Genomic DNA, 26,679 nt, shown 5'->3' on the forward strand with positions numbered 1-26,679 from the left:
GGTGTAGAAACAGAGGGTTCAGGCTAAGGAGACGGGCTCACTTGGAACAGAGTGCAGGGAAGTTGAAGCCTAAGGGCACTACTGAAAAGAAGGAAGACCTTGGTGGTGAGTCACTTAAAGGAGGCTGGTCATTCCCTGATGGAACAAGTGAAACAAACCAGCCAGGAGTTTAACAGAGAGACAGCTGAAAAGGAACCAGCTGGGGTCAGAGCAAGCCTCAAAGACTGGTCTTAAGAACTACCCCTGCAAAGGGGCCCAACTTTATCAGATCAGATGTGGAGCAGTTTATGTCCCAGGACATTGTCAAAAATAACAGAGCCATCAGGTAGCAATTAGTGGAGCTTAACAGTTCAGTGGATACCAATAGAGGTAGAGCTGCCGAAGGTTAACAGAGAGATTGGGGAAAAGACAGTCAATGAGAACCCAGCTAACACTGTGGCCATCCCAGGGGGCAGGGAGATTTGTGTACACATCAGAGGCTTCACACTACAGGAAAAACAGACCTCACTGAATTCATCCACCCATATCACTAAATAACAAAAAATCAAGTACCAATAACAAATAATCCTGGCTTGGGGATGGGGGAGGTAAGGGATCACAGTTTCCAGAGTTGCTACAATATATGATCTTAAATGTCCAGTTTTCAACAAAAAATTATGAGACATAAAGAAATAGGAAGTGTGACCCATACACAAGGAAAGAAATACAAATGATAGAAACTGCTTCTGAGGGGCCCAGATATTGGATTTACCAGACAAGGACTCCAAAGCAGCTATTGTAATATATTCAAAGAACTAAAGGAAACCATGTTTAAAGAATTAAAGGAAAGTATGATGACAATGTCTCATCAAATAGAGAATGTCTATAAAGAGATTGAAATTATAATAATAAAAAGAAAGAACCAAATGGAAATTTTGGAGTTGAAAAGTACATTAGCTAAAATATAAAGCTAATAAGAGGGACTCAACTGTACATTTGAGCTGGCAGAAGAATCAGCCAACTTAAAGATACATTGATAGAAATTAAACACTCTAAAGAACAAAGAAAAAAGAATTAAGAAAAAAAGGAACAGAACCTCAGAGAGAGATGGGACACAACTGATTGCATCAACATACATACGATGGGAGCATCTGAAGGACAGGAGAGAAAAAAGGAGCAGAAAAAAAGATATTCAGGGAAATAATGTCTGAAAGCTTCCCAAATTTGATGAAAAACATTAATCTACACATCCAAGAAACTCAAAAACTCTGAGCAGGGTAAGTGCAGAGATCCATAGCCAGACACATCACCATCAAAATGTTAAAAGATAAAGACAAAGAGAAAATCTTGAACAGAGCAAGAGAAAAACCACATCACAAACAAGGGAATTCCAAGAAGAGTGATAGTAAACTTCTCATCAGAAAGAGTGGAGCCTAGAAGGCAGAGGGATGACATATTAGAAGTCCTGAAAGGAAAGGTGAAACAAAATTCTTACACCCAGCAAAACTGTCTTTCAAAACTGAAGGTGAAATTAATACATTTCTTGATAAACAAATCTGAGAAACGTTGCTGGCACACCTGCCTTATAAAAAATACTATATAGAAGGAAGTTCTTCAGGCTGGAAGCAATAATTCAAATCCACACACACACACACAAAAACAAAGATTGCCAGTAAAGGTCATTATATAGGTAATTATAGGAAATAATGTAAATATGTATTTCTTCTCCTTTCTTATAACTTAGTTAAAAAGCAATACCATCTTTTCATCAAATGGTGCTAGAACAACTGGACATTCACAAGCAAAAAAATGAATCTAGACACAGACCTTACACCCTTCACAAGAATTAACTCAAAATGGATTCCATACCTAAATGTAAAATGCAAAAGTAAACATAAAAGTCCCAAAAGATAACAAGAGAAATAACCTAAATCTTGGGGTTTGGCGATGACTTTTTACGTACAACACCAGAAAGACATGATCTATAAAAGAAAGAATTGCTAAACTAGACTTTATTAAAATTTAAAATGTCTGTTCTGCAAAAGACACTGCCAAGAGAATAAGAAGACAAACCACAGACTGCGAGAAAATGTGTGCAAAAGACACATCTGATAAAGGGCTGTTATCCAAAATATACATAGGATTCTTAAAACTCAACAATAAGAAAACAAACAACCCAATATTAAAAATGGGCCGAAGAACCTTTACAGACACCTCACCAAAGAAGATATACAGATGGCAAATAAGCATATGAAAAGATGCTCAACATCATTTGTCAGCAGGGAAATGCAAATTAAAACAACAATGAGATACCACTGCACACCTATTAGCATGGCCAAAATCCAGAACACTGACACCACCAAACGCTGGTGAGGATGCAGAACGGGAACTCTCATTCGTTGTCAATGGGAATGCGGAAAGGTACAGCCACTTTGGAAGATAGTTTGGAGTTTTAACAAAACTAAACACATTCCTTTCCAGCAGTCATGCTCCTTGGTATTTACCCAAAGGGGTTGAAAACTTATGTCCACGCAAAAACCTGCACTTGGATATTTATAGCAGCTTTATTCATAATTGCCAAACTTGGAAGCGACCAAGATGCTTGGCTCAGCAGGTGAAATGATAAATAAACTGGGGAACATCCACACAATGAAATACTATTGAGCACTAAAAAGAAATGAGCTCTCAAGCCATGAAGAGACATGAGGAAACTTAAATGCATATTACTAAGTGAAAGAAGCCAATCTGAAAAAGGTTACGTACTGTATGATCCCAACTATATGACATTCTGGAAAAGGCAGAACTATGGACACAGTAAAAAGATCAGTGGTTGCCGGAAGTTAGGAGGGAGGGAGGGAGGGATGAATAGGTGAAGCCCAGAGGACTTTGAGGGCAGTGAGAATACCCTGTATGATACTGTAATGGATATATATCAGTATAATTTGTCCAAACCCATACCATGTACACTACCAAGAGTGAACCCTAATGTAAACCATGGACCTCAGGTGATGATGATGTGTTAATGCAGGTTCCTTGATTATAACAAATGTACCATCTGGTGGGGAATGCTGATAGCAGGGCTGGGGGGAGCTATGCATATGGGCCGTGGCGGGGGGAGGGTGGTATGTGGGAAATCTCTGTACCTTCCTCTCAATTTTGCTGTGGACATAAAACTGCTATTTTAAAAACTGTCTTAAAAAAAAAAAAGCAATCGCATAAAACCATATAATTATAACTGCATTGTTGGAACTTTAATATATAAAAATGTAATATATTTGCCCATAAGAGCACAAAGGAGGTGGGTGGGAGCGAAACTGTAAAAAAGCAAGGATCTGGCATCAGATGGTAACTTGAATCCTCAAAAATGAAGAGAACCAGAAATGGTAAATAAGTTTAGTATGACAAACTTTATAAATATATACTTTCTCTCCCATAGGAGAGTAGACCTCAGCTTCTTTAAGACATAAAATTATATAAAAGTAATCATTATAAGACTGTATTATTGTGTTCTGTAACATACATAGATCTAATATGTGCAACAATAATAGTACTAAAATGGGAAGAGGGCAACAGAAATATATAGAAACATAGTTTCTATATCTCACTGAAACTAAATTGGTATAAATCATAAACTAAGATGTATATTATTAGCCCTAGAGCAACCGCTAAGAAAATGTTTAAAAAACAGTTTAAAAATCATTAATGGAATTAAATGTTATACTAGAAAAAAAACTCTTAATACAAAAAAAATGAAGATATTTTTTAAAAAGAATTCAGATTTCAAATATATAGTCATTGAAAAAAATTAACAGATGGGGACTTCCCTGGTGGTGCAGTGGTTAAGAATCCTCCTACCAATGCAGGGGACACGGGTTCGAGCCCTGGTCCGGAAAGATCCCACATGCCGCGGAGCAACTAAGCCCGTGTGCCACAACTACTGAGCCTGCACTCTAGAGCCCGCGAGCCACAACTATTGAGCCCGCGTGCTGCAACTACTGAAGCCCACACGTCTAGAGCCCGTGCTCTGCAACAAGAGAAGCCACCGCAATGAGAAGCCCACGCACCGCAACAAAGAGTAGCCCCCGCTCGACGCAACCAGAGAAAAACCCGCGCGCAGCAACGAAGACCCAACGCAGCCATAAATACATAAAAAAATAAATAAATAAATAAAAGATGGATTAAGCAGCAGATTAGAGGCAACTAAAGAGACTTAGTAAATGTTATAACATATCTGATGACATTCTCTAGAATGCAGTAGAGAGAGCTAGAGGTTGTAACAAATAAAAAGAAATCAAAAGACAAGGTGGGTGGATTGGGAAGATTCAAAATATGCCTAATAGAAGTTCCAGAAGGAGAAACTTGAAAGAGTGGGGGAAAGATAACAAAGAAATTTTGGCTGAGAATTTTCCAAAGCTGGTGAAAAAACTTCTCCAATCCACAGATTTGAGACGCTCAATGAATCCTAAACAGGATTAATAAAAATAAATATGCTCCCAGATGCTCGGATGTGAAACTGGAGAGCACCTAAAGGAAAAGATCTTAAGAGAAACCAGAGAGTAAATCACAACACAACAGTTAGATTGACAGCAGGCTTCTCATCAGAAATAACAGAAGCCAGAGTGCAATGGATGGTAAAAAATAAAGCAAAATATATCAGTAATCACAATAAATGTCCTATTAAATAACAGAGATTATTGGATTAGATTTTTTTAAATTCCCAGCTATATGCTTTTATGTAAGAAATACCTCTAAAACAAAAAGACAGATTGAAAGTGAAGGTTGAAGAAAATATGTAGACATATATATATATATTTTTTAATGCATTTATATAAATAAACCAGGCAAATATTAACTTAAAAAACTGGCATGGCTATATTAACATTAGGAAAAAAATAAACTTTGGGACTTCCCTGGCAGTCCAGTGGTTAAGACTCCGTGCTCCCAATGCAGGGGGCACGGGTTCAATTTCTGGTCGGGGAACTAAGATCCTGCATGCTGCACAGCGTGGCCAAAAAAGAAAAGAAAAGAAAAAAATAAACTTTATACCCAAGAAAATTATTAGAAATAAAGAATTTCACCATATAGTGATAAAGGAGACAGTATAGTACAGTAGTTAAGGGCACACATGCTAGAGCCAGACTATCTGAGTTCAAATCCTGACTCCACCACTCAGAAGCTGGGTGACCTTGGTCAAGTTACTTAATTTCTCTGTCCTCAATTTTCTCATCTGTAAAATGGGGACAATAATAGCACCTACTTCATAGAGTTATTATGAGGGATAAGTAAATTAATATACTGAGAGCACTTAGAAAATGCTGGCATGTTGTACTATATAAGTATTTGCTGCTATAAAAGAACCAAGTTCCAGAAAGACAGCAAAATTCTGAACTTGCGTGTACATAATAACATAGCTTAAAATATATATAAAGCAAAATGGATAATATTATAATGAGAAATTGGCAAATACCTAATTATAGTGGGGGATGTAAACACATCTCTCAGTAATTAACAGATCAAACAGATAAAACATTGGTAAATACATATACAAGTTTAAACACAAGGTTGATCTAATGGCTGAATGTAGAACTCTACCAAAAATTAGATACCACACCCAGTTTACAAATATATGTGCAACATTTATAAAACCTGACCATGTACAGACTATATTCCTTGACCTCAAAGCAATTAGATTAGAACACAGCAACAGAAATATCACCAATCACTCCCCAAACAGTTGGAAAATTTTAAACATTCTTCCAAATAACTCACACAAAAATTAGAAAATACTTAGAATTAAATGATCATGAAAATACTACTTGACAAAATGAATGAGATACAACCAAAGCAAAACTTGGAGGAAAATTTATAGCCTTAAATGTTTGTTACAAATGCAGAAAGACTACAAATTAATAAGCTAAGCATTCAAATTAATAAATTGGAGAAAGAACAAGTAAATTCAATGAAAACATAAAGAAGGAAATATTAAAGATAAAAACAGAAATAATAAAAACTGATGTTTAAATACACAAAGGTCTGACATGATTTATTAAGAAAAAAAGGGAGAAAACATAAATAAAAGCAATAATAGGAAAGAAAAAGATGTCTAACTACAAAAACAGATTTTTAATGATGAGAATATTATGAACAATGTTACACCACTGTATTTGAAAACTTAGAGAAAAATGGAAAATTCCCTAGAAAAACATGACTTTCCTAAACTAAGTAGAAAAGTCTGAATATACATTTAATTATTAGAGAAATTGAATCAATAATTAAGTCTCCCCTCCAAAATTTACCAGGTTCAGATGGTTTCGTGTGTTCTACCAATATTCAAGGCACTGATAATCCCATTTTAAACAAACTGTTCCAAAAATAGGAAAAGATGAAATGTGTCACCATTTATTTTGTGAGGCTAATACAATTGATATCAAAACCAGACAAAGGCAGTAGAAAAAACTTATAAACTGTACAGGCCAGTCTCATTTATGAACATAAACGAAATTCTAGCTAATGGTAGACAGCAACATGTAACATAGCCAATTAGGTTTTATCACAGGAATGAAAGGCAGAGTTAAAGATGAAAAGAAAATTTATGAATGTCATTTACCAAATGAACAGATTAAAGGAGAAAAACATTTATGATCAACTCAATAAATATACAGAAACAAATTACAACATATATTCATGAATTTAAACAAAACTAAGCAAATCCAATTTTCTTTATCCTAGTAAACAGTAATAGGGCAACAGAGACAGGCTAGATGCCGACTGATCCCATTTCCTTTCCCTCACGTTCCCTGCCCTCTTGGGAGTGGCACTGGAACCATGTGTGTGGCCAGTGGACACTGACAGAAGTGCTGACCACCAAGACCAGGTCTCACCCAAGTCCCTCCACGTTCACCCACCCTCCCTCCCTCTTTGAAGATGACAGCATCACAAATGGAAGGGGCCTGAATGCCCGAGTCACCACCTGGAGGGAAAGGCCAAGAACAGCACGTAGCCCACATCAGCCTATGAAATGAGCAAAAAATACACATTTATTTTGTTAAGCCGTATTTTCATATATGTGTTTCTGAGTGCTGTTTTGTCCCATTGGTTTGTATCCCTCCCTCTGCCAAGAGAACACTGTCTTAATTACTGTAACTCTAGAAAAAAGTTTGAAATCTGATAGGACCAAGTCCAAGATGAAGACAAGGATGAACTTCTCCATGACAAGGCAGTTTTTCATTTCTTTCAGGGGCTTAGTAGGTGCTCTACAGGCATTTGTTGAGTGAATAAATGAAGCCAAAAGAGGAAGTTAGAAACACCAAAGGAAAAAGCAGACAAGAGGGGACACCACTCCCCCTCCAGAGAGTGGTCCCAGGATGCTACGGCTGTTCTGGTAGGGGTATAGGCCAGAGTGGGAGGAGGGAGAGGAGTTGTTTTTTTTTTTGGGGGGGGGGTGGGAGTTTCAAGCTAGACCCCTCTTCTCTGCCTCCCCAAAAAGAGAAAATGACAGAAGGTTTTTGGATCCAAGAGCTGGAGAAGGCTGGAAGCAAAAGCCGAAGCCCTGACAGCTTCGCAGCAGTTCACACCCGGAGACACTCCTCCCACATCCAGCCCCCGAAGAAGCTGCCAGGAGCCCCAGGCAGAGAGCAGGCAGGCGTCCCCGGGCGACCCAGCCTCGCCACACCACGCGGCACGGGGGAAGTGACAGAGAGATTGGGGGAAAAAACTATTATAGCCAAGATATTTTAAAAATCCGCCCTCAAGGCAGCATCCGGTTGCTACAGCAACCCTAGCTCTGCTGGGAGCCCTGACTACCTGCTGGCTCCCCACCTGCCTTAGCCCAGAGGTGTCCTCAGGAGGCCAGAAGCTGCCACCACCATGGGGACACTGAGAAAGTGCCGGGGTTCAGCACTGGAGACCCAACTGGGCACCTGACGGTCCAGTCCTGCTCCAGGCTGACCACTTTACTATAAACATGCACTTACTTCCTGTTCAAAGTGACTCACAGCGTCTCATTTGTAATCACTTGGCTCCTTCAAAACACAAGAAGATAACATTTTCACTCAGTCAGGCTGACTAATGAAGCGGCTGCTTGTGGGTTTTGGTTCCAGGGTCCAGACAAAGCCCCTGAGCAATGAAACCCGTCCGGAGCCAAGTGCCCAGGGCTGCCCTTGGCCCTGCACCTGCGTGATGATGCTGCAGTCGCCTGCCCTCCTGCACCCCATCTGGAAGGGCTCCTGCCCCCTTCAGGAAACCAGGAGTAAGAAAGGGAGAGAAAAGGCCCCAGAGAGCAGCTGCCAGCCACGGGGCAGACCCAGGGGCAGGCACACAGACGCTGTCACCCCGTCCCTTCCACCTGGGCTCTGGCAAGACTCCTCGGCACGCGGCCACACCTGGCTGACTTCCCAACTCCCGCCCCACTCCCCAGTCACCCCTGTGAGCCCCCGGGGCCCAGGGCAAGCTCGCGGGGCTGCACCCGCAACCGCAGCTGCTCCAGGACTCACGGGAAGGGCAGTGGGCTGGCTGAGGGCGGGCGAGGTCCCCGGAGGACATGCCGAGTAGGAGACCCAGTTGTCAGCCCAGCCCCTCCATTTCCTAACTGACCTTGGACGCGCGGTCACTACCAGGCGAACCCCACGAGGGCAGGTGTGGTTGCCAATGGCTGGTCGCTGCTGTGGCGCCCGGCATGGGGCCTGGCAGCAAGCGGGTCTTCAGTCAGTGTTTCTGAAAGGAAAGGATCACCGGCCTGCCTCGTGCCCTCATTTATAAACCGGGGTGGTGAGAACCGTGTCTCCGCGAGGGGCTCTGAGAGGCTCTGACTAACCTTGGACCAGTGATGCCTGTGTAAGGTGCTCTGGAAAAGGCCAGCATGTGCATCGCAGGCCTCCCGACCCAGTGGCTCAGTGGCCCAACAGACACGTCCTCTGGGCACTCAGACGGAGAGCCAGTGCAGAGCTCGGTCCCAGGGCCTGAACTGCTGCCCACCTGCCCACCGTCCCCTCTACTTGCCTTCCTCACGAACAAGCCCTGATTTTGTCGGCACAATGGTGTGCCCGGTCCCCGCCTCTGTGACCCGCCTCCGGTCAGCCGGACAGGACTGGAGTCCCCAGCGAGGCGGGCCTTCCAGGAAAGCTCTTTAAAGGGAGTCCAGCCCCACCTGCTCTGTCTTCGCCCTTTCCTCCCCTCTCCGTGGATGCTGGGGCTATGCTGCAGGTGGGCGGGCCTGCACGCCAGCACGGTGGGCGAGCGGAGTGCTTGAGATGCCTGCTCCGAACGCCCTGACGCTCAGAAAGCATTCGCGCCACTGTGGTCAGGCTTCTGAAACAGGCAGCTGAACAAAATCCTACATGACACAGTGAGGCACCTAAAATAGCTCCTTCGTGAAGTCCACATCGCCAACGCCAGTCTACACAGGAAGGAGCTGGAGAGGGGAGGGGATCGCCCGCGGCTACATGTCTGTGAGTGGGGAGCTAGGGCCCCAGCCCACCCCCAAGGGACAGAAAGGCCAGAAGCCACATCTGCCTGTGATGTGGGACGCCCTACAGGGTCTGCAAGTGCCCGGCATGGGGACTTGAGAAGGAACCAACGTGGACAGTCCACAGCGCTCGTACTTTAGCAGAAGACGGACAATAAGGAGTAAATACAGGTCATGGGGTGACAAGGACCGTGGGGAACATGACGCAGGACAGCAGAGAGCGCTGTTTGTTTTTGTCTTTTTTTTGTGCTGTACTGCACGGCACGTGGGATCTTAGTTCCCCAACCAGGGATGGAACCCGTGCCCCCTGAAGCGGAAGCGTGGAGTCTTAACTGCTAGACCACCAGGAAAGTCCCAGAGTGCTGCTTTCTATAGGAAGTTGAGAGAGTCTCTCCGAGGGGACAATTCCCAGATCCTTAAAAAGGGACAGAGCTTTGCGGATGTCGGAAGGAAGGGAACCGCGAATGCAAGAGGCCCTGAGGCAGGAGGGCACATGGGGGACCCACGAAACGTGGCGGGGAAAGTGGTGGAACAGGATGGAAGGGGGGCACCCGTGCTGTGGTGAGAAGTCACAGGGGGCCTGACCCTCTGAGAGGCCAAACCTCCCATCTGACTGGGCCTGTGGGGTAGAGCGGTGGGGAGGCTGCCGGGGGCGTCGGGGGCTGGAGGGGCCCGGCCCGGGCGGCTCTGCAGGTGAGGCCGGGCTGCACGCGGGGAGGAGCTGCTGTCTGGGGCGCTGGGGTCGCAGGTGGGCTGGCCCAGGCCTGGCGCTCAAGGACAGGGCACACCTCGCCTCTCCCTGGAGCCCAGGTGCTGCCCAGGGACAAGGGTGTGGAGAAGGGAGGGAGCAGCCGGCCGGTGCTGCTGGAGTTAGACGGGCCGGCACCGATGGGTCTCACTGGACCACCACGACAGGGAGGAGTACGAGACACACGGTTTTAGAGTCACCAGAGGAAAAGCTCCTCTTTCCTTCCACGTCAGGGAAGCGGCTAAGTCGACGGCAGGCCTCGGGGCTCGCGGCCCAGACTGGGGTGGGCTGGGGTCAGCATTCACGGGACTGAAATGCCACCAATGCCTGGGCCTCAAGGTCACCCACCCCGCTGGCCCACGAGCCTTCCCCCACAGGACTTTTTAGTACATTCCAGATAGAGCTTCTCAAGAGACAGCAAAATGAATATTTATTACAATTATTTTAACTTAAAAAAATAAGTCCAAAGTCTCTGGGCAATAAGCTAAACCACCATAAAAAGTAGTGTCTGAGAGTGAGTTACAGCCCGTGCTGGCAGCAGGCAGAGGCGGGCACCGCCTCCTCTTCTGCAGAAGACCCCCCAGAGTGAGGACGAGCCTGGGGGTCAGGCTGCCAGCACAGGCAGACAGGAACCAGCCTAGAAAAATCTGAGGCTGCTACTCAAATGCTACCCCGGGAACAATCGTGCGGCCCCGCCCAGGAGGAGCGGGAGTGTCACCACGCTGGCGGGGAGGGGGGGGCAGGGGGCGGCCAGCGGGCCCACCTCCCTCCCTGCTACAGAGCCCAGCCCTCCTTGCCCAGGACCAGCCGCACGGCCTCGTGCACGTCGCTCACCACGTGGGCTGCCTGCAGGAGCCCCGGGCTGAAGCCAAGGTCCCGGTGCCCGTGGAACGGAGGCCCCTCGCCACCCGGGACCGGAGCGACGGGGCCTGGGGCCTGGGGCCTGTACACGCCGGTGCACACCAGGATGGAGGTGCAGCTCCGGGCCGCCCCCTCCCACCTCGTCTGCAAGTGCTGGTGGAACAGGTTGGCCCCATAGATGTCGGACATGGGGTTGTCACTGGGGAGAGAAGGCCCAGTTCAGTGTGCTGGTGGAGGTGCGGGGACGGCGGGGGGGGGGGGGGGGGGGGGGCGGCCCGCGGGTGACCACTGGGGAAGGGGGCACGTCTCCAGGGAAAGAGGGGCGGGGACACAGGGGCCGGGGGTGAGCACCAGGGGAGGGGGGCACGTCGCAGGGGGCGGAAGGGCGGGGACACAGGGGCCCGCGGGTGACCACTGGGGGATGGGGGTGCGTCTCAGGGGACGGAGGGGCGGGGACATGGGGGCCGGGGGTGAGCACCCGGGGAGGGGGGCACGTCGCGGGGGGTGGAGAAGGGGTGCGGGGCTCACCCCACGGCGTAGAGACTCCGGATCGGGGCCGCCCAGCCCCGCCGCGCCGCCTGCCTCGCGAGCAGGCCCTCCGCGTACTGGTAGGTGAGGAGGCTGGGCTTGCCCATCAGGCCCGCGTAACACAGCTCTCTGCCCGTCACCTTCCGGTAAACGGCCTCCAGGCACAGCAGGAAGGTGCCGTGGCCGAACCTGCCAGAGGAAAAGCCGCGCTCGGTCCCCTCCCCGGGCCCCATGGCTCCGACATGCCCTGTGTGCCACCCTCTCGCGGTGGCACAGAGCACAGTGACAGGGCAAAGTGAATCACTTCTGGTGAGAGGCCGTCACACTTAGGATGTGCATTGATGGCCTGCGACTATCTGACAACGTCTATTGAGCGCTGTCCCAGTGCTGTAGATGGCACATCACGTTCAACCCTTAGAAAAGCCCGATGAGATGGCGTTCATTCTCCTCATTGCACAGGTGAGAAAACTGAGGCCCAGAGATGGAGTAACCTGCCCAAGGTGTGGAGCTGGAACCAGAGACCCAGCTTCAATTCTGCCTTGGACTTGGGCAGAATACTGGCTGGCATCCCACCTCACTCCTCGGTGCCAATTTCACTGAGCACACTGCCACCGAGAGTCAGAAAGCACCCTCCCTGCCCCCACTGCAGCTAAGTGTATGGCCAGTACTAAGCTACAGCCTAAGAGTCAATGAAATCGCAAGTGCTGGACTAACCTCCTGGAAAGTAGCCTGGAAACTGGGGAGGGGGTACTCTTCTCTACCCTCCCCGTACTCCCTCCTGCTGCCTGGAATGCTGACATGATGGCTGGAAATCAGGCAGCCCTTTTGGATTACATAGTAAAGGGCTAAGGTGCCTGTGTCCCTGATGGGTGGACTTTTTCACAATAACAAACTTCCATCTCGTTTAAGATTCTTTTCTTTTGGGTTTTCATCCCTTGCTGCTAAATCAAATCTTATCGGATACTTTCAGTATCTTGAAGTTCCATTTCAGTGTCACTTATTTATATACTGAATTCTACTTTCAATTTTGAAATTATTGAATGAAAAAGTGATCTCAAATCTGCTTTATAAATAGTAATGTGCCTCCTGCCGTTCAGTCCACAGCCTACATAACCAACCCCCTTCACCTAGTGTCAGCAAACCCGAACTCTAGGAAGAATGTTCCAGAAAAAATACCTGACCTCGAGCTGCAGAAATGCACTTGAGAGAGAACACGGTGATCCCCATCTCCTTGGGCTCAGTGTTGGGCCCTCAGGCCCTCAGTGACGGATCCACCACACAGCTCACTGGGAGGCAGGGCACGGGGAGAAACTGCAGACTTTGGCCTCGCAGACAAGAGCAGCCAAATAGCACCAGCAGCTGCCCTTCCAGGAAGGCAACCTGAGGGCCAGCGAAACGGCGGCCTGTGCTGTGCTCAGTGCCAGGGCGGAGGGGGTGGGGGCCTGCCTGGAGCCTGAGGGCCTCTGAGGAAGTGACTGGTCCAGGGGCCTCGGAATCACTCCTACTCTCCCCTCCCCAACGTCTTATGGGCAGAAGGAAACCAAGAAGTGAAAGAGCCAGCGCCACAGGGTGAAGGCAGGGAGGGAAGGGCAGCTGGATAACAGGAACTGAGCATCACTTGGGTTCCACTAGCCAGAAAAAGCACGTCCTGTTAGACTCTAACGGGGCCGGGGGTTAAAGACCATCTTGATCCACCTTCCGTGCTCAGTAAGTGGTAGTTTTTGTTTATCAGTCAGTATGTGAAGTGACCCTGGAGACCGCTCCCGGAGGCCAGGTTACCATGGCAACTCCAGGGCCGAGAGGAGGGGTCTGAGCCCAGAGCACTGGGGCGGCTCGAGGCACCGTCAGCAGGCCTGCCCAGGAGGCAGCTGGAGGTGGCCCCCAGGGCCAAGGCAGGGACCCCGCGTCCTCACCTGGGCATCTTGGCTTCGGCCATCCAGAGGAGGTCCGTGTTGCTGGCCAGGACAGGGAGGTGGGGATAGGGGGCCGTCGCCAGACCGGTGCCGGGGTTCCCGTCGCTGAGGAGGATGTCCATGATCAGCTGCAGGCTTGTCTCCCAGCGCACGGGCTCCCCAAGGAGGAGCACCCCTGCAGAGTGGGGGTGGGGTGAGCTGCGGTGCCGGGCGTGGAAGGCCCTCGGGAGGCCTGGGCTGCACGGCCCCGCTGAGGGCATGGGTCCCAGGAGGAGCTCCCGAGGGCTCCTCAGTGTGTCCACCAGGACGTCCCGAGGGTTAGATGCAGAGAAGCAGCAGCCCCTGCTGACCGACGCCCTGCCCAGCACCCCACCCGCCCGGCCACGTCCCCCAAGCCCCAGGGGTCACTTGGCCACATGGCGGGGAGACAGGGGTCACAGGCCTGACGCTGTCCACGTCCCTCTGGGACTGTGGGCCAGTTCTCACCGTGTCTAAGCTTCCTCAGCTACATGAGGACAATGCCCACTACTGGGAGGAGGATAAAAACGCGACCTGGGGGGCTTCCCTGGTGGCGCAGTGGTTGAGAGTCTGCCTGCCAATGCAGGGGACACGGGTTCGAGCCCTGGTCTGGGAAGATCTCACATGCCGCGGAGCGGTTGGGCCCGTGAGCCACAATGGCTGAGCCTGCGCGTCTGGAGCCTGTGCTCCGCAACGGGAGAGGCCGCGACGGTGAGAGGGCCGCGCACCGCGATGAGGAGTGGCCCCCACTTGTCGCAACTAGAGAAAGCCCTCGCACAGAGGCGAAGACCCAACACAGCCATAAATAAAAAAAAATTTTTTTTAAATAAAAATTAAAAAAAAAACGCGAGCTGACAGAGCACGGAAGCCATGCTGCACGCACGCTGCCAAGGCCAGCTTCAAGACCGGGGAGCTGGGCTGGAGCGTGGCCCCAGCGGGCAGGCCACCCCCGGGCGATGTTTCCACTGTCGCAATGACTGGCGCTCCTGGGGAGGGGCCGGGAGAAGACTGGGAGGCAAGAGGCCCAGGACAGTTCTGCAGCATCAAAACCTTCCCCACGTCTATCCACAGCCGACACTCACCCAGGAGAACAACTTGCTTATGATTAACTGAGCCTAAACATGAATTCCATTCCACACAAAGTATTTTTGGTAGACTTTTCATAAACACTGATTTTTCCAAAAACGCAACTATCATGTTAGTCAAGAGAAGATGTACTTTATTTTTTCAAAACTTTACCAAGAGTTATTCCAAGAGTCATACCAAGTTATACCAAGAGTTATTTGGAAAACCACATCACCAGTGACAACACTGCTCCTAACTTCTGAGTCACCAATGAAACACACCTGTAAACACACTGCATTTGTAGCTGTAACGTTCATGGGGATTCTACTTTTGGTATAATCATTTTCCTACTTAATTATGCCTTCTTGGATAATTACTACATATTGAAATGCAGATTACCTTACTAAAAAACATTTCCTTTTATTTCTCCCTATTACAATTAGGGCTTTACCATGAATTAATTAATTTTTAATATTTGTGTATAGGAAAGAATTCATTTAGGGTAGTAAAGGGGACATCACAATATTTTTGTTACCCAGGGAGAACTGGGTAATAGGGCTGAGAAACACTGGACCAGGTTACCTTAGGCACCTTTCCACACTTAGATTTTCTACACTTATGATTTTTCTGGAACAACAGGGCAAGTGACACGGGGAAGGAAAGATTAGCAGCTAATGTCTCAGAGGTAGTGACTGGCAGATCCGAGACCAGAGCCCAGGAGACCCAGCGCCCAACGTCCCAGCCACACCGCCAGGCTGCAGGGCCTGCAGGGAGAGCCCGCCCACATCACGCAGGGACCTCATTACCTTCGATCGCAGGGAAGTCGTTCCTTGGGAGGGGCTGCGAGAGACAAAAAACAAGCCCGTCAATGCCACGGTCACCTTCCACGCCTGGTTTCCAAGGGGTGGGAGGAGAAACACGTGCCTGACAGATGGAAGACCCTTCGGTCTAGCCCAGGCCGAGGAGAAACGGACAGGACAGAGGGCAGAGGTCCTCGGGGACAGGAGGAGAGCGCGCTCAGGCCGGCCACACCCCAGGCGGGCGGGCACCAAGTGTGTAGGTCAGCCAGGGGACGGCTGCTCAGCTGTCCTCCTCCAGCAAGGACAGGAGGTGAGAGTCTGGAATCAGGTGGCGGAGGACGAGGTGAGCCCAGGAAGGGACGGGAGCTTGACGTCACTCAGGAGGCAGGGCCATCACTGGACCACCGCCTGGGGGCCCGTTCCTTCTAGGAACAGCTCCCCTGCCCTCGGCTCTGCCAGTAACCAGCTGAGACCTGGGCCGAGCCGCGTCCCCGGGCAGGGGGCGGGGCTGTCTGCGCTGCTCTGAGAGCCATGCCAACTCTGGCACCTGGTCCTGCACGTAATGTGCGCAGCTCAAAGGCGGGGGAGCCCCCGGAAAGCTCGGGCGGGGACCAGAGCTACACAGACAAACAAAAGCAGGCCTGTCGGTTTGTAACTGCGGTTCATCAAACTTTGCCGTGCACTGACTTCGAACAGGCGGTGATAGGCACTCTGTGATAGACACAGAGTTCACGCAGGGAAGGAGAGGGCGAAGGGGCATCAGGAGACGGGTGGTCACCCTAGAGGGTCAATGAGAGGCCCCGTGACCGCTGGTTGGAAAAGATAAGGTTCAAATATGAGCCAAACCCAAAGGAACCCGAGCAGACGCTCAGAGCCGCCAGTGCTTTCACAGGAAGCCGCTTCCCACCAGGCCAGCCCTCTGTAAGGAGCTCCCGGACAGTAGAGCAGCGATTAACTTAACACTAGCAGTTCTCCAAGTGACTCTAGGAAAGCTGGTAAATCACAAAACTACCACCTGGAGGGGACACGAGGGCTCTGGAAAGAGAGGGGACAGCCCTGCTCACCACCCCTGACAACGTGTGTCCGGGAACAAAGGCCTTGGCCAGACGTGCCCTCCCCTCCGAGAAGGCAGCTCTGAGCGGGAGGGGCTACAGGGTCAGCAGGGAGGCCCGAGCGTGTCCCATTACCGTGGTCTTGGGCCGCCGCTGCAGATCCACCATGTCCAGCACAGGGAAGGCCGCCCGCAGCTCGTCCACTGTGACCACGTGCTTGAAGCCCAGTCTGGAGGGAGGTCAGGAAGCAAGCCGCCCAGTGCCAGGGAGACGCCTTTAAAGTGAGGGACCCACCGCAGCCCACATCAACCCCACCCACCCCGACCCCAAACAGAGCCCCGTGAGGCCAGCGCTGACCAGGAGCGCTGCAGGCAGGCGTGGGCGCAGGCGGTGGGGACACCCGGGGGCCTGGTCTACTCTGGGCACCGCCCGCGCAAAGGCACACAGGAAGCCCCGTCCTCGAGCTCACGCTGGCCCAGGGCCACGAGAACCAGGGCTCTGAGGACAGTTCAGAGGAGACTCCTCGGCGGGGAGGAAGCTGAGCAGAGTCTGGAGAAGCCAGACCGGAGCTCAATCTGGACGATGGACCGGATTCAGCCAGAAGGGAGGCCATGGGGAGCACGTCCGCTGCAGCCTTACCCTCCAACACCTGCCGCCGTGTTCCCGTCCTCAGTCCCCACTGGCAGTCTTAACTGGACGCAGATTCAGATCACCTCAAAACACATCTCCCCAAAATGACGCTTCCATCAGCAATAAAACCCGCACAGACCCGTACTCCTCAGCGTTCACATCTGAGGTTCCTGAGCCCAGCGCCTTCCTTCCTGGCCCCCTTCCCCACCCGACCCCATCCCGGCCTCCTGCTCCGGGCATCCTCCCAGCCTCCTCGCGGCAGGCTCCCCAGCTACGTCCCCTCCTGTGGCACAGCCAGCCCCCATGAAGCCACAGGTGACCCCCGCTCCAGGGTGGTCCCCCCCCCAGCATCTGTGACACTCGGACCCATTCTGCTCTTTCCAGCCTCTGGTCACACGCCGCCCTAACCACTCCTGCACTGTTCCTGGTGTGTCACTCCGCCACCTCAAGCAGGAGCCCTGGTGAAGCACCGGCCGTGTGCTGCTCTGGCCCCTGAGCACGCGGCCACGCACAGGCGGTGCTCAGCTCCCTTGGGTTTGCGGGAGCAGCAGAGGAGAGCAGGGACACACCCTCACTGAGCACACGCCCGGGGCTGAGCTCCCTGCAGACGCACACAGGGAGCCGCGGGTCCCAAACCGAACCACAGAACCGCCTGGGTTCTCAGGCCCAGTGAGTCAGACTCTGCAGGGAACGGGCAGGAATCTGCTCTGTGAGCTGCCCAGCAGGCCCCGAGGCGGTGGGCTGGCTTTCGGGAACCCCCGGGCGCCAGGGCTGGCCACCCTGGGAGGTGCCCTCCCTCCCTCCCTCCCACGGGCGCCCAGAGCTCCTGACCCTGGTCCTTTCAGCCGGGCAAGGACAGCAGAGCAGGAAGCAGCAAAAGGATACGCTCGGGCATTTTCTACCAGGGGCCCCTGCCCAGACACCAGCATCCGCTTGTCGTGATACTGCGAGAAGAGCTTCATGGGGCTGTGGGACAGTATCACCTGGTCGGGCTCCACCTGCAGGGCAGCCGAGAGATGGACAGCAGAGGACACGCATGTGAGGGCGGGAACAGGGAGCTGGCTCCCTGGCCCAGGAAGGATAAACCTGCCCAGAAGGGGGGTCCAACCCTTCCAGAACTGCCCCGACAGGTGTGAGGGTACCCGGACACCAGAGCCCGCAGGAGATGTGGCCACCATGGGCCCCACCGGCCCAGCTCCCAACACCCCGATTTCTCAGCCCAAGTTGGGAACCACAGGGTTCGTGCATGAGCTCAGACCCGCCTCCACCTCTGACTATTTTCAGTTCTACGTAAAGACCTGGCTTTTCAGCATTTATGCTAATGGCAACTGCACAGCCCCACTGTCCAGACACCAGGGTAGGAACCGGTCTCCTCCCCAAGCAGTGTCTCCCAGCTGATCAGCATGGGATTTACTCTCTCGGTTCCAAAGGACTCCTTCCAAGAACCAAATCCACTGCCAACAAAGAACGTGTCAATGCGGGGACGGTGGGAGCCGCAGGTGGGTGGCGAGGGACAGAGCTCGTTGAGCTGTGTCATCTTACTTATGAGAAACGAGGGCTGTCACTTCAGAGTCCCACCTGGTGCACGGAGATTTAGAAACACATGACCCTGAGGCCAGGAGGAAAGATGGAAACGGCCAAGTCCACAGGTGGGATTTCTGTGCTCAACATGTACGTTTTCATAAAAGATGACCCTGCTGACGAGGCTCTGCCCTCTGAGTTTGGCCTTGAACTTCAAGTTATTTTTTCCAGCAGGAAGACGTGTACTGGGCTCATCCATATGGTCCCCCCACAGGGCAGGGGACACAGGGCTGGAGAGGGGGCTCCACGGGAAGCAGGTCCTCAGCCTCCTGTCTCCGGCTGCTCCTTACCTGCAAGCCCAGCAGGGCTGACAGCTCCTGGGCTTTGCTGCACTGTAAGATGTTCCCCGCGTTCGTGACAAAGACCACGGGCACCCGCAGCTGCCCCTGGGGGTCCACGAGCCTGCGGAAGGCCTCCCTCGCGGCAGGGATGACCTGGTGGCCCCGAACCAGCACCCCATCGATGTCCAACAGGAACCCGAAGGTGGGAGGGCTCTGCACGGAGGGGAGACGAGAACGGCCCCTGAGTCGAGGCAGAGGGGACGGGGGAGCCTCATCCCCACCCTCGGGCCGGCCGGGGCCTCGAACGCAAGGTGAGGGCTTGGGGTTGCCGATAGGGCAAATCCATCTGCAACAAAGAATTATGCCTTTTCAGGTATTTTTAAGCATATAACTATTTTGTTAAAGTTATTTTTACATAATTAATATAAAGGAATTTTTTAAATTGGAAAATAGAGAAATTCAGAAATAAGCCCAGCACTTTAAAACAACCAATCAGTATTTCCTTTCATCTCCTTTCTCTATTCTTACGTTTGTCACGCGGCTATGACTGCACCTTATATGTACAATTTTGCATCTTGTTCTTTTTGCTTGACATGAAGCATTTTTATCTGTTACAACAGCCTTCATAACCATCTTTTAGAATTTTGTTTTACCGTAACAACACAGAGTTTTTTAAAAAAACACTCAATTGTTACAGATGATATAGAAAAAAAATTAAGTTTCTTGCTTCCTCCTCCGCCCAGTACCATCCCCTCTTGTGTATTTTCCAGAAACTTTTCATGGATGGTTCTACTTTCTTACCTTTTAGCTAACACACAAATGGTACTATGTTGTGCTTTCTTTTCTGTCTTCCTTTTTCTCGTTGATATCCCTTGGTTACCTTTCCATATCAATACACACAGACCTACCACCTACGCATGTTTCTGGCTACATAATATCCTGAGTGAATACTCCGCTAACATTAGGTTTCCCCTATTTCAGACATTTAGGTTTTTCCACATTTCTGCTACTACAAATTATGCTATAAGGAACTCTTCATGCTTACTGATTTTTCTATATTATGGACTTTTCCTTAAGCTAGATTTTTTTTTTTTTAATTTATTTATTTTTGGCTGCGTTGGGTCTTCGTTGCTGCGTGCGGGCTTTATCTAGTTGTGGCGAGCGGGGGCTACTCTTCGTGGTGGTGCACGGACTTCTCATTGCGGTGGCTTCTCTTGTTGCGGAGCACGGGCTCTAGGCGCGTGGGCTCAGTAGTTGTGGCTCGCGGGCTCTAGAGCACAGGCTCAGTAGTTGTGGCGCACGGGCTTAGTTGCTCCGCGGCATGTGGGACCTTCCAGGACCAGGGCTCGAACCCATGTCCCCTGCACTGGCAGGTGGATTCTTAACCCCTGCGCCACCAGAGAAGCCCTTTTAAGTTAGATTCTTAAAAGCAAGAGTAATAAGCCAAAAAAGTGCAAACATTACAATGACATAATACCTACTGACAAGTTGTTTTCCAGAACAGTATCAACTCACATGGACCCTGCTAAGGATGGCCAAGGATGATTTTCACAGTATCAAAGAGTTTGTCAAGTATCAAACATCTTGTTAATTTCAAAGTTCAAAAAAGTGATTATCTCCTCTCAATCTGCATTTCTTGGATTTACAAAGTTGAACACTATTCTTTTTAAAAATTCATCCCATTTCTTACTTTATGAACTGTCTGTTAACATACGAGATGTTTTTCAGTTGTCAGAAAAATCCAACCTAACCTGTTTGTCATTTTCCTTTTGTTGGCGCCAGCTAAGTCAAGCCACTTTCATCGCACACACATTCTGCTTATGTTCAAAATACCCTTATTTTCCTAAAGGTACACACAGAAGAATTTAGGGCTCAAACGACAAGAAATCAGGGATTTGTTTTAAAATCTTAGCGCCACACAAAAAAAAAAGTGTGGGGGGGAGATAAGCCAAGCAAGTGCGGCAAAATGTTAATAACTGCTGAATCTGGAAGATGGGTTTTAGAGTTCATAATATTGTTCTTAGATTTTTGACAATTACATAGTTAAAAAAATAAAACAGGGGCTTCCCTGGTGGCACAGTGGTTAAGAATCCGCCTGCCAATGCAGGGGACACGGGTTCGAGCCCTGGTCCGGGAAGATCCCACATGCCACGGAGCAACTAAGCCTGTGCGCCACAACTACTGAGCCCACCTGCCTAGAGCCCTTGCTCCGCAAGAGAAGCCACTGCAATGAGAAGCCCGTGCACCGCAACGAAGAGTAGCCCCCGCTCACTGCAACTAGAGAAAGCCTGCGCGCAGCAATGAAGACCCAACGCAGCCAAAAATAAAATTAAAATAAAATAAATTTATTAAAAATTAAATAAATAAATAAAATAAAATAAAATAAAACAGCTTGTTTGTGCTGATGGCTGCCGAAGTTAACCATACAGTTTTACTGGTCTTAGTGGCCATATCCTAAATAGTCAAAAGATTTGCTCTCTTGGACATAAGAACCCACAGACCGTGCTACTTAGAACAAGAAAGTCTCAGGACAATTTAGCAATATCCCCGACACTCCCTCACCTGTTGGACAATTTAGCAATATCCCCGACGCTCCCTCATCTGTTGGACAATTTAGCAATATCCCCGACGCTCCCGCATCTGTTGGACAATTTAGCAATATCCCCGACGCTCCCGCATCTGTTGGACAATTTAGCAATATCCCCAACGCTCCCGCATCTGTTCCTGTGCAGTGTGTAACCACGACCCCCAACCCCTCAGGTGAGTGCACACAGAGAACCAGGCACCCAGCCACCTAGAAATGAAAGGCCCCCAGTAATTGTTAACAAACATGCCACATTCCTGTGAGATGTTAGCAAGAGGGGAAACAGGGGGAGGGGTGGTATGTGGGGCTTCTCTACACTTTCTGCTGAGCTTTCCTGAAAACCTAAAACTGCTCTAAAAAAATAACATCTATTAAATTTTTTTTTGAGTGACGGCACCTCGAGAAAAGGACATAGGGTTAGATTTTTTTCTTTTCATTCTTTTTTTTTTCTTTTTTCTTTTCATTCTCTTCTGTATCTGTATTTTGATTTTTTTTCTTTCTCACTTCATGTTTTTTCTAACTAGTCCTGGGTATTACGCCAAATCTTCTAATTAAAGTTCATATTTGTGGCAGTGATAAAATGTGTGGTTTTTTACTAAATATAAAATAAACAAAAAGGACCTACTGTATAGCACAGGGAACTATACTCAATGTCTTGTAATAACCTATAATGGAAAAGAATCTGAAAAAGAATATATATGTATAACTGAATCACTGTGCTGTATACCTGAAACTAACACAACACTGTAAATCAACTATACATGAATTTTAAAAAGTGCAGTCTTAGGAATTCCCTGGTGGTCCAGTGAATTAGAACTCCATGCTTTCACTGCCAAGGGCCTGGGTTCAATCGCTGATTGGGGAACTAAGATCCCACAAGACGCATGGCGTGGCCAAAAAAAAATAAAAATTAAAAAGTTAAAAAAAGGGCTTCCCTGGTGGCGCAGTGGTTGAGAATCTGCCTGCCAATGCAGGGGACACGGGTTCGAGCCCTGGTCTGGGAAGATCCCACATGCCGCGAAGCAACTGGGCCCGTGAGCCACAATTACTGAGCCTGCATGTCTGGAGCCTGTGCTCCGCAACAAGAGAGGCCACGATAGTGAAAGGCCCGCGCACCGCGATGAAGAGTGGCCCCCACTTGCCGCAACTACAGAAAGCCCTCGCACAGAAACGAAGACCCAACACAGCCATAAATAAATAAAATAAATAAATTAAAAAAAAAAAAGAAGTGTGGTCTTAAGATTAGTTTTAAATGAAGGGACCACTAAGATGTTCCTTTGTGTTTTTGCTTCTTATCTGGAACTGGCTGGTGTGCTTCCAACAACAGCATCACAATTACCATCCAGGACACTGTCCACTCCAACCAGCTCCATGTTTGTGAGAATTTACTACATGCGGTGACTGTGCAAAGTACTGCACCTACATCACACAAAGTACCCCAGGTACCCTCTAGCAAAAACACTGCAAGGTAAGGACTATCCCTGGTACACACACGGGGAAAGCCAGGCTTAGAAAGCTAAGTACTGTTGACCCTAGAACAACACAGGTTTAAACTGTACCGATCCACTCAAAGGCGGATTTTTTTCAATAAAGATACAGTCGGCCCTCGGTAACCCCGGGTTCCTCACATGTGGATTCAGCCAACTGCTGATCGCAAACCTCACACACCATGGGGGTTGGTGGATCCGCGGATGCCGGGTCCGCGGATGCAGGGTCGGCTGTGGGACTCGAGCACCCGCGGGTTTAGGGGTCCCCCGCGGACACCGAGGGGCAACGGCAATTTGCCGTAAGTCAAACAGGCAGTAACCGGCCTGGGCAGGACTGATCCCTTAGCCGGTGCCGCATCCTTTCTTCCCTCCTCCGACTCTCTCCACCGGGAAAGTCCGGAAAGTCAGGACCCGCGGGGCGGGGGCCGCAGTGTCCTCCTGGAGCACATCCCGGCGGGCGAGTCACAGAGGCCCGCGTCCCCGCCCCCCGGTCGCCCCCGCGAGCGACAGGGTCACGTCTCGCCCCCGGGCTCTGTGGACAGAGCCCGGAGGAGCCAGGGACTCGCGCGGCGGGGCCCCAGGGGACGTGACGTCACCACACGCGGGCAGAGCGGGGGGAGTGACGCCCGGAGGCCGGACACCCTGCTCCGAGCCCGGCCCGCGAGGCCGCACAGCCTCCCGCCGCCGCCCCGCACCCTCCGCCCTCACCTGCGAGCCGCTCGCGAAACGGCGGCCCCCGAACCCCGCGGCCGCGCGCGTCGCCCGCCGCCACAGTCCGGGTGCCCACCGCGCCGCCGCCTCGCCGAGTGCAGCCATGGGCCGCCTCCTGCGCGCACCGCGCACGCCTGACCGCCGCGCAGCCAATCAGGGGCCGGTGGCGCCCGGGGCACCTCGGGAGCTGTAGTCCCGCCTCCGTGTCTGGGGCGGGGCGTGGGGCATCTCGGGAGCTGTAGTTCCGTCTCTGGGTTTTATCCGGTAACTGAAAGTTTGTACTTTTTTTTTTTTAATTAATTTATCTTTTATTTATTTATTTATGGCTGTGTTGGGTCTTCGTTTCTGTGCGAGGGCTTTCTCCAGTTGCGGCAAGCGGGGGCCACTCTTCATCGCGGTGCGCGGGCCTCTCACTCTCGTGGCCTCTCTTGTTGCGGAGCACAGGCTCCAGTCGCGCAGGCTCAATAGTTGTGGCCCACGGGCTTAGTTGCTCCGCGGCATGTGGGATCTTCCCAGACCAGGGCTCGAACCCGTTCCCCTGCATTGGCAGGAGGATTCTTAACCACTGCACCAACAGGGAAGTCCCTATTTTATTCCTTTTGATGCAGTGGTAAATGGGATTGTTTTCTTAATTTCTCTTTCTGATATTCTGTTATTAATATAGAGAAATGCAATAGATTTCTGTATATTGATTTTTTAAAATTTATTATTTATTTATTTATTTTTATTTTTGGCTGCGTTGGGTCTTTGTTGCTGCACGTGGGCTTTCTCTAGTTGCGGCGACTGGGGGCTACTCTTTGTTGCGGTGCGTGGGCTTCTCATTGCGGTGGCTTCTCGTTGCAGAGCATGGGCTCTAGGTGCGTGGGCTTCAGTAGTTGTGGCACGTGGGCTCAATAGTTGTGGCTCACAGGCTCTAGAGCGCAGGCTCAGTAGTCGTGGCTCACGGGCTTAGCTGCTCCGCGGCATGTGGGATCTTCCCGGACCAGGGCTCGAACCCGTGTCCCCTGCCTTGGCAGGTGGATTCTTAACCACTGTGCCACCAGGGAAGTCCCCTGTATATTGATTTTGTATCCTGCAACTTTACTGAATTAATTTAGTAGTTCTAAGAGGGTTTGTGTGTGTGTGTGTGTGTGTGTGAAGTCTTTAGAGTTCTATGTATAGTATCATGTCATCTACAGATAATGAAACTTTTACTTCTTCCTTTCTCATCTGAATGCCTTTTATTTCTTTTTCTTGTCTGATTGCTCTGACTAGGACCTCCAATACTATGTTGAATAAAAGTGGCAAGGGTGGGCATCCTTGTCTTGTTCCTGATCTTGGAGGAAATGCTTTCAGCTTTTCACTATTGAGTATGATGTTAGGTGTAGGTTTGTCATATATGGTCTTTATTATGCCCACTTTGTTGAGAGTTTTTATCATAAATGAATGTTGAATTTTTTCAAAAGCTTTTTCTGCATCTATTCAGATGACCATATGATTTTTATTCTTCATTTTGTTAATGTGGTGTATCACATTGATTGATTTGTGGATGACAAGCTGTCCTTGGCATCCCTGGAATAAATCCCACTTGATCATGGTGTATGATCCTTTTAATGTATTGTTGAATTTGGTTTGCTAATATGTTGTTGTTGAGTATTTTTGCCTCTACATTCTTTAGGGATATTGGCCTGTAATTTTCTTTTCTTGTGGTGTCCATGTCTGGTTTGGGTATCAGGGTAATGCTGGTCTTGAAAAATGAGTTTGGAAGTGTTCCCTCCTCTTCTATTTTTTTGGAAGTTTGAGAAGGATTGGTATTAATTATTTGAATATTTGATAGAATTCACCATCTGGTCCTGGACTTTTGTTTGTTGGAGGGTTTGTTTGTTTGTTTTGGCCACATCATGTGGCATGTGGGATCTTAGTTCCCTGACCAGGAATTGAACCTGTGCCCCCTGCAATGGAAGCATGGAGTCTTAATCACTGGACCACCAGGGAAGTCCCTGTTGGAAGGGTTTTTTTTTTTTTTATTACTCATTCAGTCTCCTTACTAGTTATCAGTCTGTTCATATTTTCTATTTTGTCATGATTCAGCCTTTAAAGGTTGTATGTTTCAAGGAATTTATCCATTTCTTCTAGGTTGCTCAATTTCATAGCATATAACTATTCATAGTAGTCTGTTATAATCCTTTGTATTTGTGTAGTATCAGTTGCAACATCTCCTCTTTCATTTCTGACATTTATTTGAGTTCTCTCTCTTTTTTTCCTTGGTGAGTCTAGCTAAAGGTTTGTCAGTTCTGTTTATCTTTTCAAAGAATCAGCTTTTGGTTTTATTGATATTTTCTATTGTCGTTTTAGTCTCTATTTCATTTATTTCTGCTCTGACCTTTGTTATTTCCTTCCTTCTGCTAACTTTGGTCTTTTTTTTTTTTTTTTTTGGAAGAAAAATTAAGTCTTATGTATTTTTAAAACCAAACCACTAGGAAAATATATCACAGTCTTGAAACAGCAAACAGACAGGCTACATTATCATTTCAAGTAATAAGTTGGTAAAAACACAACAAGGTCCTTAATAAAACGATAAGGTGCCAGAACTGGGGCAAGAACAACGCATGTCGCAAAAGTAGCATTTGGTAACGGAGGGCTGTCCCGTTTTTTGCTCTAAAGGAGTTACAGCTTGCCCCTGAGTTGCTTACTTTTTCTCCTTTGACCTTCGTGTTGCCAAGGGATTGTTTCAACAGAGCTCTGTTATTACAGGGGGCAAAGTAAGCAATACTGGGTTTCGGCTTTCATTCTATTTTGTTTTATGCAAACCAGATTTTTCCAAAGCCAGTACTTCATAACTCTCTTAATTAAGCAGCTAACAATTCCTCTTTCACTGTTCATTCTTGAATACTAGCATATAGCACAATCAAAATCCCCTTTCCCTTCAAGGGTGAGTGTCACTGCAAGATTGTCTTGTCACTCAGCTGACTCTGCTGCTGACAGCCTCAGGGCTCATC

General features: G+C 49.4%; 1 protein-coding gene across 1 annotated transcript; it reads right to left on the reverse strand.

Annotated features, from left to right (window-relative positions):
* Window positions 1-10,656: 10,656 nt before the first annotated feature.
* On the reverse strand, window positions 10,657-23,813 carry HDHD5 (haloacid dehalogenase like hydrolase domain containing 5). The gene is made up of 8 exons (XM_061204762.1): window positions 23,699-23,813; window positions 18,929-19,132; window positions 17,943-18,055; window positions 16,563-16,656; window positions 15,382-15,415; window positions 13,493-13,667; window positions 11,580-11,768; window positions 10,657-11,250 (listed from the first exon to the last, which is right to left on the reverse strand). Exons 1-8 carry the CDS (start codon window positions 23,804-23,806, stop codon window positions 10,965-10,967), a joined length of 1,203 nt encoding a protein of 400 aa, XP_061060745.1. The 5' UTR covers window positions 23,807-23,813; the 3' UTR covers window positions 10,657-10,964.
* Between the last annotated feature and the right edge of the window lie 2,866 nt (window positions 23,814-26,679).

Source organism: Eubalaena glacialis, chromosome 11, assembly GCF_028564815.1.
Source record: "Eubalaena glacialis isolate mEubGla1 chromosome 11, mEubGla1.1.hap2.+ XY, whole genome shotgun sequence".
In the NCBI taxonomy this organism is placed as follows: Eukaryota; Metazoa; Chordata; class Mammalia; order Artiodactyla; family Balaenidae; genus Eubalaena; species Eubalaena glacialis.

Bases quoted from the DNA above. Each gene is read 5' to 3' on its own strand.
- HDHD5 (XM_061204762.1), bottom strand. From the start codon at position 23,806: ATGGCTGCACTCGGCGAGGCGGCGGCGCGGTGGGCACCCGGACTGTGG. The intron at 18,056-18,928 runs GTAAGGAGCAGC...GCTGCCCTGCAG, and splicing joins CAGCCCTGCTGGGCTTGCAG to GTGGAGCCCGACCAGGTGAT. The intron at 16,657-17,942 runs GTATCCTTTTGC...ACCTCCCTCCAG, and splicing joins CTGGTAGAAAATGCCCGAGC to ACTGGGCTTCAAGCACGTGG.